Here is a 13,085-nt window from a genome sequence, read left to right as displayed (position 1 = left end):
ACATTAGTACTGGCGATAATATGCTAACTAGTGAGTGACGTAGTAATCGAACCTTGATTATTTCGACATCCTCCTGCAGTGACGCCTCTCCTCCAGCTGCCTTGGTATAACTTCATTTGCCAAGTGTGCTTACTGTGTAACGACGGTTCATCTCTCGAAGTTTCAGCATCCAGATGCACAACTTCCAGATGAGTAAACGTCTTAACGAAATCTGAGTATGATATCCTGCAAACAGTAACAATACATAGTTGGGGCATTACATAACTTCAGCGAAGTTTGGAAGTTTAACTTACATATTCATTGCGGAAACTATTCAACAACATCTAATTCAATATATTTGTAACTCTAATTATTCAGTGAATGAATAACACAATTTTTTTTCATTCTGGCTAGTTTAATAAATTTTCTGATGTTATGTCAGTTGCGATTTATTAGAAATTATTCTTTTCGTTGTCCTCTTTTGTGTACTTACCAAAATTCTCCTTCAGCCATATTTCTTACAGCTAGCCGTTCCCTTTCCATTGCTGGCACTTCATCCCACTCGAGCCCACCTCTCGCCCAGGCACCGACATATTCCCCACCGGGCCCAAGAGGATTCCTTAATTTTACTAATTGCACTGCTTCCCCTCCAAAAGTTTCCACCTATAACACCCAAAACATATCATTCTTTCAAATATCTTTTATTATTACTCTCGTTGTTCTTATGATTTATACATATACGTGTAAAAATGTCGAATGCGACTGATATACTGACCCTCTCAATTGCGTACAATCTATAATTGATTCCCATTTGTATGCCATTAGCAAGCTTTTCTGTACTGGCACGTATCTAAGGTAGAAAACACGCAAGTGAGCAAAGTGTTCTGAAGAATTTGAGCTCTACCGCTTTGAAATATTCTGTACCTGTTGCTGTTGATTATTATTTACTGTACAAGTAATAAGAGACGTCATGTCCAGAAGTTTCGACAACGCTCGTCCACAAGCTGTGGGGTCCTGACGAATCGCGATGCTTTCGGTAATACCACCCGTGAGATCAGACAAACCATCCAGCAATGTACCATATTTGAGTGCCTCGTAAGAACCATGAAGTCTGAAAATAACAACATTCATATTATTTTATATTTATATACGCATAAGATAATATTTTTTTTACTTAACAATTACGACATATTATTCTTCCAATAATAATCAATAAAAATGTAATGTTAAGAGTTCAAGAAGCATCAAACATTTTGAGTAAAAATTTACGTAAATATAGTTAAATATATATATAAATATTACTTAATAAACTCTATATACAAATAAAAATGACATAATAAAATGTCATAATAAATAACGCAACATAATATTTAATGGCAACAATCCGTTATCAAAATTTCAGACTTAATTCTGTATCTTCACGCATGCTACTTAGACCACCTACGACATAGGTGGAGTAATAAATGACTGAGCATACAAATAAATACGTAGAAAAAAATAATTATGAATCTCGAAGTGACGAATGAGTTAATAAACGAATGAGTGCATTAATCATAATAAAATTGCCATCGCTCATCAGCCACGATTTATCGTGACGGCAAAGATCGATCGGTGATTTCTCACACTATTGTATTGGTACCATGCGCGCGTGTAGTGGTATGGACTTTCTTAATCGCTGGGTACTTAGGCCGGATGAGGGAAAACGGATGGTTCGGATTCTTTTCCCCTTACGACCTCTCAGCGCTGATATTATATTATATACTGTACGCCATTATAAACTACGCAAGAACCGCTTTCATCGAATCAATCCGCGAAGAATCGATGTCTAAATACGGCAAAATTAAATGTTTGTTATTTCATATAAGGAAATTCATAATATTTTCATGCCACTATTATATAAGCATTTCTGTTCAAGTTACTATAATTTAATGTCTTAAGTATATGACAGTATTTTATAATTAATGGCATCTGTGTCCGAGAATAGTAATAACTTATATACACAATCAAACATAAAGAAAAGTTTTATTAAAATCTTAAATTAAAATCACTTGGCCATTATTTTCGACATTTATGGTAAACTTGAAATAAAATTTAATAATACATTTTGTTAGCTAAATTTTTTAGTCTCGCACATATGATTATAAAATTAGAAGTATATATTTTTTTCCTTTGGTAAATACCTAGCCGAGAAATTTCGTTAAAAAAAATATCTCTAGAAATAAATATACAAACATATTGAAACCAAAGCCCAGGATAATCTTCCACGTGGAACCCAAAGAAGAAACGTAATTTTATTAACGTTCCAGCCGCTGGTATCGTAACAATCTCGATGATAACGAAGCTTTCGATATTGAATCCGACGGAAAATATAATTAGTATTTTATGGCGGGACCGTTCCTGACCTATGCGACGCGCAAGTAAAGGAAAGGTGGAGAGAGAGAGAAGTAGAAGAAGAGGGTCACGAAGATGCTCGGTGAATACCTGTCGGAACTCGGAGTAAGATCAAGGGAGTATATATATGTATATGTATGTGTAAACGATATTATCTTCCTTGCATGTGCCGTTCCTGCAGGAATTAACATTCCGTAGATAACGGAGCTTGCGCAGCTCTCGCTTCGTTTCAAACGCTTTTTCTTTGTTATCGCGCGTGCGGTTTGCGCGTGTGTTCGAGTCAATCTGGAAACCGTAACCATTCACACGCACGATCGCGGGTGTTACCTGGGTATTTTCTCAAGGAAAACGTGCGTAACACCCAGGGAAAAGGATTCCGAGCGTGCAAATGGATCGGTGTTGCAGTCAACTCGCGCTTCTTCTTATACGTACTTCCCTTTTATCTCGCCTTTTCTTGTAAGATCATAAACCAATGCGCGAAATTTGTAATCCATGTGATTTAGAGGAAATAATTATTTGAAAGAAATAAATTGGAAGATGATGCATATTATAATGAAGATATAACTGTTACATAATCTTTTTATATAATATTTAAATATTGTATGCAACATATTATTAATAAAATTTTTTATTAAATACATTCAACAAATAATGATAAAATAAATTAATAATAAACTTCATCTTTGATAAATGTCAGAAACAAACACGAAGAAGCCACACAAGAGTTCGAGTAAAAAGGTCACCGCACTTTCGACCGAAAGAGCAAAACCGCGGCGGCTATCTAACTCTGTCTTTGTGACTCAACGGTTAGCAGCACGTTTGCCTGTTGATGCACTTCCGTTCCGCGTTTGTCTAACGGAGCGATGCAGTCGCACGCGTATATGCAACGTCATTGTCACGTTGCCTCGCTCTATTACCAATCATCTACATCATCGTTGTCAATCGCCTTCCGCTATTACTACGTACTCGTTACATCCTACTCACAGTAGCATTCTTGAGATCATTGCGTGACTTAGATGACGTATAATCACAAAATTACTCTCCTTTCGTTCATAAAACAGTATGGCAGAGAGAGTATAGAGGATAATCCACTAGGCTTTACTTATTATGTTTATTTAACATGTTAGTTAGTTATATTTTTTAAATAAAAAAGAGACGGCACAGAGCCACAACAGGATGTTCGTAATTTTTAATTAAATTAATACTTGACATACGTTCCGGTCTGCCATCAGTGTGATAAATTAAGAAAATACATAAATGTCGGTAATTAAGAAATAAAAATAAAAAATAAAAATACACGCATTAATCTCGTACTAGTTTTTTATTGCGATATAAATTCGAATTGAACGTACATACATCCTATTTCTTCGGTGTCGAAAAGTAAAGTATAATAAAAATCAAAAAGTAAAATAGGTATTGTAATAAGAAGACCTATGGTATTTTTTTCTATAAAAAAAGTCATGTTGTAAAAAAGAATCAAGTATTAATTTAATTAAAGATTAATTAAAGATTTAATCAGGCAATCAGAAATTCACGGCATCTACTTATTAAAAATAACAGCAAAATATTCACCAACCGGTTATAATCATATTTCCGCCCCGATGAATATCGCGAAAAATAATAAGTTCTATAGCACGTCTTGCGACATCGACAGCACTTTTTACTCGCATTTCGTTTCTCGATCAACAACTTTTAATACGTGCGCACGTCACGCAATTCGGGCTGTCAGATCTCGTTCTATTTTCTCTTACGTAAGCTCGGCATATCTTTCTCTCGCGTGTATAGAAAGCGACGGATCGAGAAGTAACTCGACCGCATAGTGAATCTAGCGTGCACTCGCATGATTTTACGAACATACGAACAGCGAGATCTTTAATGATACCGAGAGCCGAACGGGCAAGATCGACTTGTAACTGTCCGCACCGGCGAGCATCCACCTTCAAGGGATTATCGGCATGCTTTCGCGGCCGTTTTGCGCTCGCGGATACGAGCGTGGACTGTGGTCACCGGTGCACTGACCTCCGATCCATTGCTGGCAACCAGCGATACCGACTACTTGCCGAGTGAAAGTATCGGGGCCCTGTGTGTACCCTCCACCAGGCACACTCTCGCGCCAGACGTGTGCGTGCTGCGTGCACGCGAGTCACGCAGCACGTTCAACATATAACGATCGGGCCGATGAAGTATCTCGACGCTGCATGATTTCTTTTCGGGTCGAGTGTCTTCGATCAGAATTAAAATAATGGAAATATGTGTTGAAAACTGTTACGCGGACCCGCTGCTACATGTATCGCATTTGCAAACTGCGAGAAGTGTATATAAATTACTTCTTCTTACGTAAAAATATTTCTCAAAAGATAACTTCACGAGAGAGTGAGTCTATACAAGACGAAAGATAAACTCTGAATTTACATAAGTTCATTCTCGACGAAATTTAATGACTGTTAACATTTTTAAACAAAGTACAAATTTTATGTATTAAATCAAGATTACTTCAATTGCTGATATAGTATTTTATTACGATAAAATTATACAATTCTACATGTTTTTAATGTAAATTAGAAGCTTAGAAATACATATATTTTCATTTTTTTAATTTGTATAGATCAAGCAATCTGGCAAACTTTATAAAAATTTAATATTAATAATTTATTAATACAAATAGGATATACAGTATATAAATAAATTGCATAATAAATATATATACTTATATATATTTTTGCAACTGTATTTTATATTATATGATTTGTGAAAATATAAATACTTTCTTCACTGCTCAAAATTTTAATTTCCATACGCAATTACTTTCCATTCTACGGGCGTGTTCGCACAATTTGCGATATTTTTCAACGCAACGCACTTTCTACAAAACGAATTAAATATACGAACAACGATAGGGGTCTGTTCGGTCGAGCGAGATCCGAGGGAAGCCAAACGATGTTTTCTAATGGAAATCGACGGAGGAGCATGTTGTGCATATTCTTCTTGCGCATATTGGCACGCGAAAGAGCGCACGGGAGCTTTCTAACCGATTCTCGATGCCGCTACTGGTTTAATAAAGCTTGGCCGATCGTTCCGGATCGGCCAGATTTACAGCAGGGTCGCGGCGAAAGAGGAAAGGTCGGCGAACGCGAGCCGCCTTCTTTCTCTTTCTCCCTCGCGATTCTCATTCTTCGCGATTCTCCGACCGATACCCAGCGTGGATGTGTGTCATCGCGTTGAGATATTTTACCGGCTCACGTACACGACGTGACACTATTGCAGGATTAATTCATCGTATCGCCGCGATTCCATCGGGAAATATATGGCGTTGATGCGAAAGTGTGTCGATGATACGTCTATTCGAACCGGCCTCGATGTCCGATGATATGATATTAATCGAGCAATCTATATTTGTATTGCACTAACAATCTGCCATACACCATCGCACTCGATATGACTGACACGATATAGCATTCTAATATACGAATAATTACGCAAAAAATCAATTCAGCTTGCGAATATATCAAAAAGTGCTATATGTTACTAATGGATACATTTGGCATTAATATAATTTTCTCCGATGTTCAACACATAAATGACACAAAGTAGAGATTACATTATGATTGAATTATTCAACTTAATCGCTTGCACAATGCATCGCGCGATTATTCCATACTGTAATTACGTTACTAAAATTACGTTGTACAACTTTTTACCGTGAAAACTACCAGGCGTATGCGTGATGCGGTATTTCCTGACACACACGGAAATATGATACGTTAACGCGCTAAACTTATATTACGTCTGCATAACTTGTGTAAGTATAAGTATTACAACACTTACAATACATATGTGTAAGGGTCACTTATAATATTTCCATCATCGCGCAATCATTATTGTAATCGTAATTACGATCGACACTTGCAGCAGAAAATTATATTTCCGCGAGTAAAGTTGTTTTAGCGGCTTTAAATTGCGTTTTAAATCGAAGTTGCAGCCTCAATTAACCGCGCTGTATATTTTAACACTGACGGCCGGAAGTCGCCGAAGATCTGCAACGTGCGATTAATTATTAACAAGCTACGACCTCGATGTCTGTAGTCGATGTTTCATAGCCGGTCCAACATGTATTATGTCTGGATACATATTAGATGAATTGTTTAATTCATCTAATACGTAATTAAAAAATCAGACTTGAATTACACATCATGGACGTATTAGTAATCAACATAGAAATTTATAAAATTCTTACTATTATCTTGTAATATATTGAAAAAACTGTATTATTATTGATTAAAAACGTAACACTGTAAACATAACATAATAGTGAACTTTTAGATTCTATTTTTATATGAAATAACACATCGCGCGTTAATATTATCATCCCCATAAAAAAAATTTTAAATAAAAAAGGTTTACTACAGTTAACATGCATTACTGAATGCACACCTCTTGACAAGATATATACGCAATTTTTCCCGCTTGAAACCCGTCATCATCCTGTTCTGCTTTCACCAAGAGAGCCAAGCGCAGCCACGATCTCTCATTACGCACGTGTATGCAGTATTGTGACGTAAAAGTGGTGCGTTTGATGATGAAATTATAGCAGAATGTGTTCACGGTTGTTAACTGGGAAACATATCACTATTTGCCAACGTGGTGTTTTGTCAGATACCGAGGTTTATGCGTATTAATATTATTTAGAAAAACGATGCATCCTTAGCATACTTGTAAGAAAAATAACCAAGTCTTTTTTTAAGCACTCATGTACATGATCCTCCTCGAGCGTGACGGATGCACATATTCATGAAACTCATCATTATTTAAATAGATATAGTTAAACAGTGTGAAAATCCTGCAATTATCTAGCCTCATTCAAAACTTCTTAACAACTTCTTCTTAAGCTGTTTAATATTTAGTAGCAATAAATGTAAACTTCTAATACAATTTTTAAATATATTACGTGTAAAATTTGAAAAAATTTTTAAAAAATGTTTAGATTTTTCATTCTCCATACAGATTGTTACATACTTTGATTCTCAATACTGCTTATTATAACTTCAAACGAGTATCATAATAAATATTTTATATCAAAGTTATTTAGAATTTAATTAAAAATTATTAGGTAGAAAATTTAATGATCAAGAAAATAATATCCGTAACGCAAGAATATCATTTTTGCAGGGCAAATTACATAATACTCTTAAACTCATTCCCACAATGGGAAAACTATCACTCCTTATTTCGAAATAGGTAATTTTCCCTCTATTGTCTGAAGATAGAAGATAAGTAAAGATATGTGACGAAAGAATACATGCACAAAACAAAATTTTCTACGTTATTTTACGAAGAATCGCTAAATAATCGTTTCTCGATCGTCGTTTACTTTCTCGAATCCCTTTTGTCTGGCGAGGGACGAGGTCGTCTTTCTTTTCGATGCCATCACCTTGCAAACAGTTTCGAGAGCAACGCCCAGGCGGGGGTTTACACTCACGATGGGGCAAGAAATCGAGAAGAAGAAGAAGAGAAAAAGAAAGGAAGAGAAAGACAGGAGATGTGCGAGACGAGGATAACGAGGGAAAGGAAATGGTAGAGAGGAGGAGGTACGTACGGTCATCAGAGGAAGATTAAGAAGAGGAGCAAGGACCTCCGACAGAACCGGTCATCGTCGTCCGTTCGTCCGCGTAAACTCATCTTCCATCTCATGACGGGAGATCGCGCACCTCGATTACTCGCGCCACGAATCTCAACGGATCGCGGGATGAGAGTTCTGTCTGTCGCCCAAACGGGCTCAACATCATCATCTCTCTTCGCTCCGCTTGCCAAAATACATAACTATCAAAGCTATAAACAGTAGTACGTTCGCGCCGCAATAGACTGTGCATTAATTATAAGTTTGACGCATGGCAAAATTCCGTTTCTCAATACTAAATTATTTTGAATGAAACTATACGGACTCGTGTAAAAGTTGCAATCACTATTTATTTGATTTTTTTCCGAGCTGCACTTCTTGCAGATTATTTCCTATAATTTATTTAATTCTACATTTAATGTTAGTAATTTTACAGAAACAGTAATTGCAGTGTAAAGGTATCTTGCTACTTTGAAAAAATATTTCTTTGTTGTCAGTTCATTTAATTCTATATATAGTTCCATCTAACGCGTTTAAGGTTTGGCCAAATTTAGAATAACATCTCAGAGTCGATCGATAACCACTCGCACTCACGCATACTACATCCACAGCAATGGTGATCGAGGTTCATCGATCGAACGCACTCAGGTCGATCTTCGCGCGCGAGTTCACCTTGAACAGCCACCTGGTGAACGCCTACGCCGCCCACGGCAGCTCGCCGTTCATCTCAAACTGGCTCGAAAACTATATCTTTGTTGTTAAGAACACAACATTTCGTCTTTTTACTTTTATGATCTTATGCGAAGACCGAAGATTACGAATGAAACTGCTTGTTGGTTAAATTAAACAAATAGAAAATTCCTCATGTATTAATGAAAATCTACATCCTCTTTTGTTATCAAGCTGCGTCATAATTAAAAAATCATTTTACAAATATATTGTAATTTAACACTTTATTTTATTTATGATCTTTTTAGATAAATTATATTTTAGTTTATCTGAAGAATTCTTGCTGCTTGCAATAGTTTCACCAATGAAAACAATTTAAATATATTTCTTGTTGGATAAGATATAACATTCAGGCATCAATAAAGATACAATTTCTACATTAACCTGGAAAACAACGTTGGAAAATTGAGGTCAAAGCCACATAATCGCTTAACTCATCAATAAATAACTCTCCTCAGTTTTATCTGGGTCAACAAAGCGCTATATTTCTTGTAGATGCGATCTTTCTGGTTTATCTACCCGCGGATTCATTTGTCCGTGAAGATCTGACGTAAAAAAAAAACGATCGAAGAAAACTTACTTGGCGTACGCTTTCTCCAGCAACGCCGGCCAGAACTGATCGCTATGGCGACTTTGCACGAAAGCCAGTCTTCCATGAACCGCTGGTAATCTGTCGTCGACGAGAACCTCCACCCACGCGCCACACCACCACAGTCGAAACCTGAACACCCCAGCGTATTCTGCGGTCGGCGAGCTCGACGGTTCCCCACCGCTGCCGAAACCCTGGTCGGCTGGTACCACCCTGTAGAATAGACCCTTGCTAAGGTGCAACACTCCCAGACATGACACCAACCACTTGTCACCTGTCAATAAAACGGTGATATCTTACATAATGTCCTGTTTGTAAAATCTAAATGTTCTAAAATAAAATAAGAGCTAAAACATTTTGTCTTAAACAATTCTTAGTAAGAAGTTATCCAAATATATCTTTAGTAAACTTCTTGCAGCTACATTTCTTCATTTGACTTTTGTTCAATAAATTTTAACGAAGATTTAATATCTCCGTAAAAAAATGAGATAATTTACGCAAAAGTCTGGTCAAAAATGGTTATAATAATAATATATATATATATATATATATATAATATATATATTGCTGTTATATAACCTGCGGTTATAACGATTTTTTATTTTACTTTAATTATTTTACTTTAAAGTACTCATTGATATTATCGCCCTAAATTCATCTAATATGCGATAAATTAATAGAATTTTAATTTATCGCAATGTTCAATATTCTTCAAAAACTTAGCAAATTGCGTGATTAACAGAAATAAATTCTTTTTTTTTTTTTTTAAAGATTGTTGAAGATAATGCAAAATGAAACGGCTCGATAATGATTGTCGAACGTGTCTTAATGTCGTGAGAAAACTAGGATCCAAGAGCGACACAACGCTCTATCTTGCTGCATTCACTCACTTTACTTTCGTTTTCGAAGGTCTAATCGCTGATCGAGCGTTCGCTTTTACCGGTTTTTTGTCATTCGACGGAAGGAAAGAAAGGAAAATCGAGAACAAATTGCTCGAACACGGATTTACATTGGCCACTTTCGATAATGGCTCTCATGTTACTTTAAGATTAGCCTTTGGAGGAACATTAAAGAAAATGTGAATAATAATAATTCAATTTTACGCTTCTAAGTAATAATCCAAGATAATTTATTATCACTTTCTCTCGTTTTCATTTATTATCATTTTAATTAATCTTAATTACTTATTTTATTTTCTTATCGTTCAACTTATTTCTTTTAGAGCATTCTATTTTTCTCTCAATATTAAAATAATAATTTTATTATGTAACTTTTTATGATTCTTTACTCCAAGTACTATGCATTCGAGATTATACACTCGAAATATCCTCTACTTCGAGCAAAGTTTATCGCGATCGATCGAAGGACAGACCATATGTCGACACACACCGGACCGCGAAGGTAGATCGCCGAATTTTGCGGTGCGGCTATGTAGGTCGGTACAAATTATTACATGTCGTCATCTTGCTCGGCTGTGCGTGCTGTTGCGTACATGTTAACGGGACACGTCCCGCGCGCTACAGCGAACGCAGTTATATCTTCAGGAATGCGCCCGCATAGCTTACTCGAGGGCGCTCGACTTCCGGCGGCTCGGTGCAACACTCGTGAATTTATATCCGAATCGCGGAAGAGATTACGTCGCAGAACGTTCTATGGTGCATTAGCTTGCGTCCGAGGTAAAGTCGTATTCCGTTTTAATATCCTGAATCGGTTGTAGTCGTGAACATTCAAAGGCAAAGTAAAATCCGAAGAAACTATTGTTACCACGTATAATAAGCGCGATAGGCATATTTCACTGCACAATAAAACTTGAAACTAAATTGGTAAAAAACTGAAGTTCAGTAGAACATATAATAACTATAAAATTAAATAAAAAAATAAATTAATTACACGATAAATTATATTTTACATAATACATTTTTATTGTGATTAAATATTATGGTTAAAAGTAAAAATAAGTCATAATTATAATGTAATGCACTCGGACCGGTATTTATAGTCAGATCTTATATTTAAGACTGTCTTAAGCACAAATTTAAGATGTTATAAATCAATCACAAGAGCCGTATTAGCATCTTAAGATATTACTCAAGACGGTCTTGAAATAAGAACGGGCTATAAATACGAATCTTAATAGCAGTTGAATTAATTTACAAGTTTATTATTTAAAAAGACATTAAAAACAGAATTTCCTCCTCAAGAATGTGGAAATAATTATACTAATCATAGCGTATGATAAAAAAGTGTCATGGTTATTATCTGCAGTCAACCTGTACTAGTATAACGACCTGAAAACTGGTTTGGCTTCCTCTCTTCTATTCGACTTCCTGTTCTAGGCAGAAATCGAGAATTTCAAGAGGGATAGTTTATCTGCTCAATCACCAACGTTATTATTAGCGAAATTATTTACCATTTTATTTGCTAATCTTGTCGCAGCGTTTATATATATCGCGAGAAAATAATTCCAATATTTGATATAATATGTAATATTTAACAAGTGTTACTACCTTCCTGACTTAGTAATTAACGGAATAAGTTCTCGAGTAAGTTGCATGTTAAGTACTCGGCGCAGATGCACAAATTCTAATTTAATTAATATATACCGAGCTTTGAATATATATATACATATATCAAATGTTATGTTTGTCGGAAGATGATTACGAGCGTAAACTCTGACTATAATTAAACTGTTGATGTCATCCTGGTTTGTTTAATTGCTAATATTATCTACGGTAAATCATAATTACAATGTAACATCCTCTCGTTCAAAAAGTAGCGTCGACAGTATGTAACCACTTTCTTAATTACTTAATTGATATCACCTGCAAGACTTGTATAACTATTACGCACGTACATTTCATACGCAATAAAGGAGTGCCAACGTTTTTTATGTCACTACAATTGACATTCAATTCTTGCTCCTTTGATTACAAAAACTACACTTACAACATCTAAAAGTAACAAAGAAGAGTATTTCTTGCAACACATATTGTTCAGTTACAGGAAAAATACGTATCTTTAAAGGAATAAAATATCTATGACACTTTGTGCACGAATATATTAAACATAAACTACAAATTTTTCAAATAACATTTTTCTTAGTCATTGATGTATTATTAAATGGTTTCTTATATAAACAATAAATAACAAATTATAAAGTGACAATTTGTCGAGATTTAAGCAATAAGCGGTTGTGAAAGTTTAATATTCGATTATAGACTCGAGGTAATGAATATGAACTCGCGTAACCTTTGGTCGCGCAAGAAGAAAAGGATAGTTAGGTAGAAGCCAAGGTTTTCAAACACACGTGTAAGAACACAACATATCATTATGTCTATCGAGGGAATTCCGTACTGTCGGGATAAGCAGGAAAGGCAAAAGCGGAACGACCATGTTCTATCATATGCGGATGCCTTTCTTTCGTAGTTTATTTATGCACGTTTTACTTCGGTGACGTTTTTAGAATATATATTCTTCCACATTCTACTCTTCTGCGTTTTCTTTTAGGTTCTCCTGTCAGCTAGAATACAATTAACTCTTATAAATAACACTCAATACTCACCCATCTTCCCAGGAATAACGTCGAACTGAGCCGGCGCATCGCTGACGAAAATAGGTCGATTGCACAATTCCTGTAACAAAGGAAATTCTCTTTACTTTTCTTCTGGTCAGTTGACGTTGATAATTATCTAAATTTTAAATGATTATACATAAGTAGAAATTATTTAGGTAATACAAAAAAAGAAATTAGAAATACAAAACATCAGTAAAAATAAAATGTAA

At 35.5% G+C, this 13,085-nt stretch overlaps 1 protein-coding gene across 1 annotated transcript in view; it reads right to left on the bottom strand.

Moving 5' to 3' along the window:
* Calpc (calpain C) overlaps positions 1 to 13,085 on the bottom strand; it is a 30,719-nt gene that overhangs the window by 2,536 nt on the left and 15,098 nt on the right. Inside the window, exons 3-8 of the mRNA XM_071777828.1 lie at positions 12,865 to 12,934; positions 9,294 to 9,576; positions 904 to 1,090; positions 755 to 829; positions 473 to 642; positions 53 to 225 (exon numbers count right to left, since the gene is read on the bottom strand). Coding sequence (XP_071633929.1) covers positions 53 to 225; positions 473 to 642; positions 755 to 829; positions 904 to 1,090; positions 9,294 to 9,576; positions 12,865 to 12,934 — 958 coding nt within the window. The remainder of the gene's footprint in view (positions 1 to 52; positions 226 to 472; positions 643 to 754; positions 830 to 903; positions 1,091 to 9,293; positions 9,577 to 12,864; positions 12,935 to 13,085) is intronic.

Source organism: Temnothorax longispinosus, chromosome 5 (assembly GCF_030848805.1).
Source record: "Temnothorax longispinosus isolate EJ_2023e chromosome 5, Tlon_JGU_v1, whole genome shotgun sequence".
NCBI lineage: Eukaryota > Metazoa > Arthropoda > Insecta > Hymenoptera > Formicidae > Temnothorax > Temnothorax longispinosus.
This window is presented reverse-complemented; position numbering and strand designations above follow the sequence as displayed.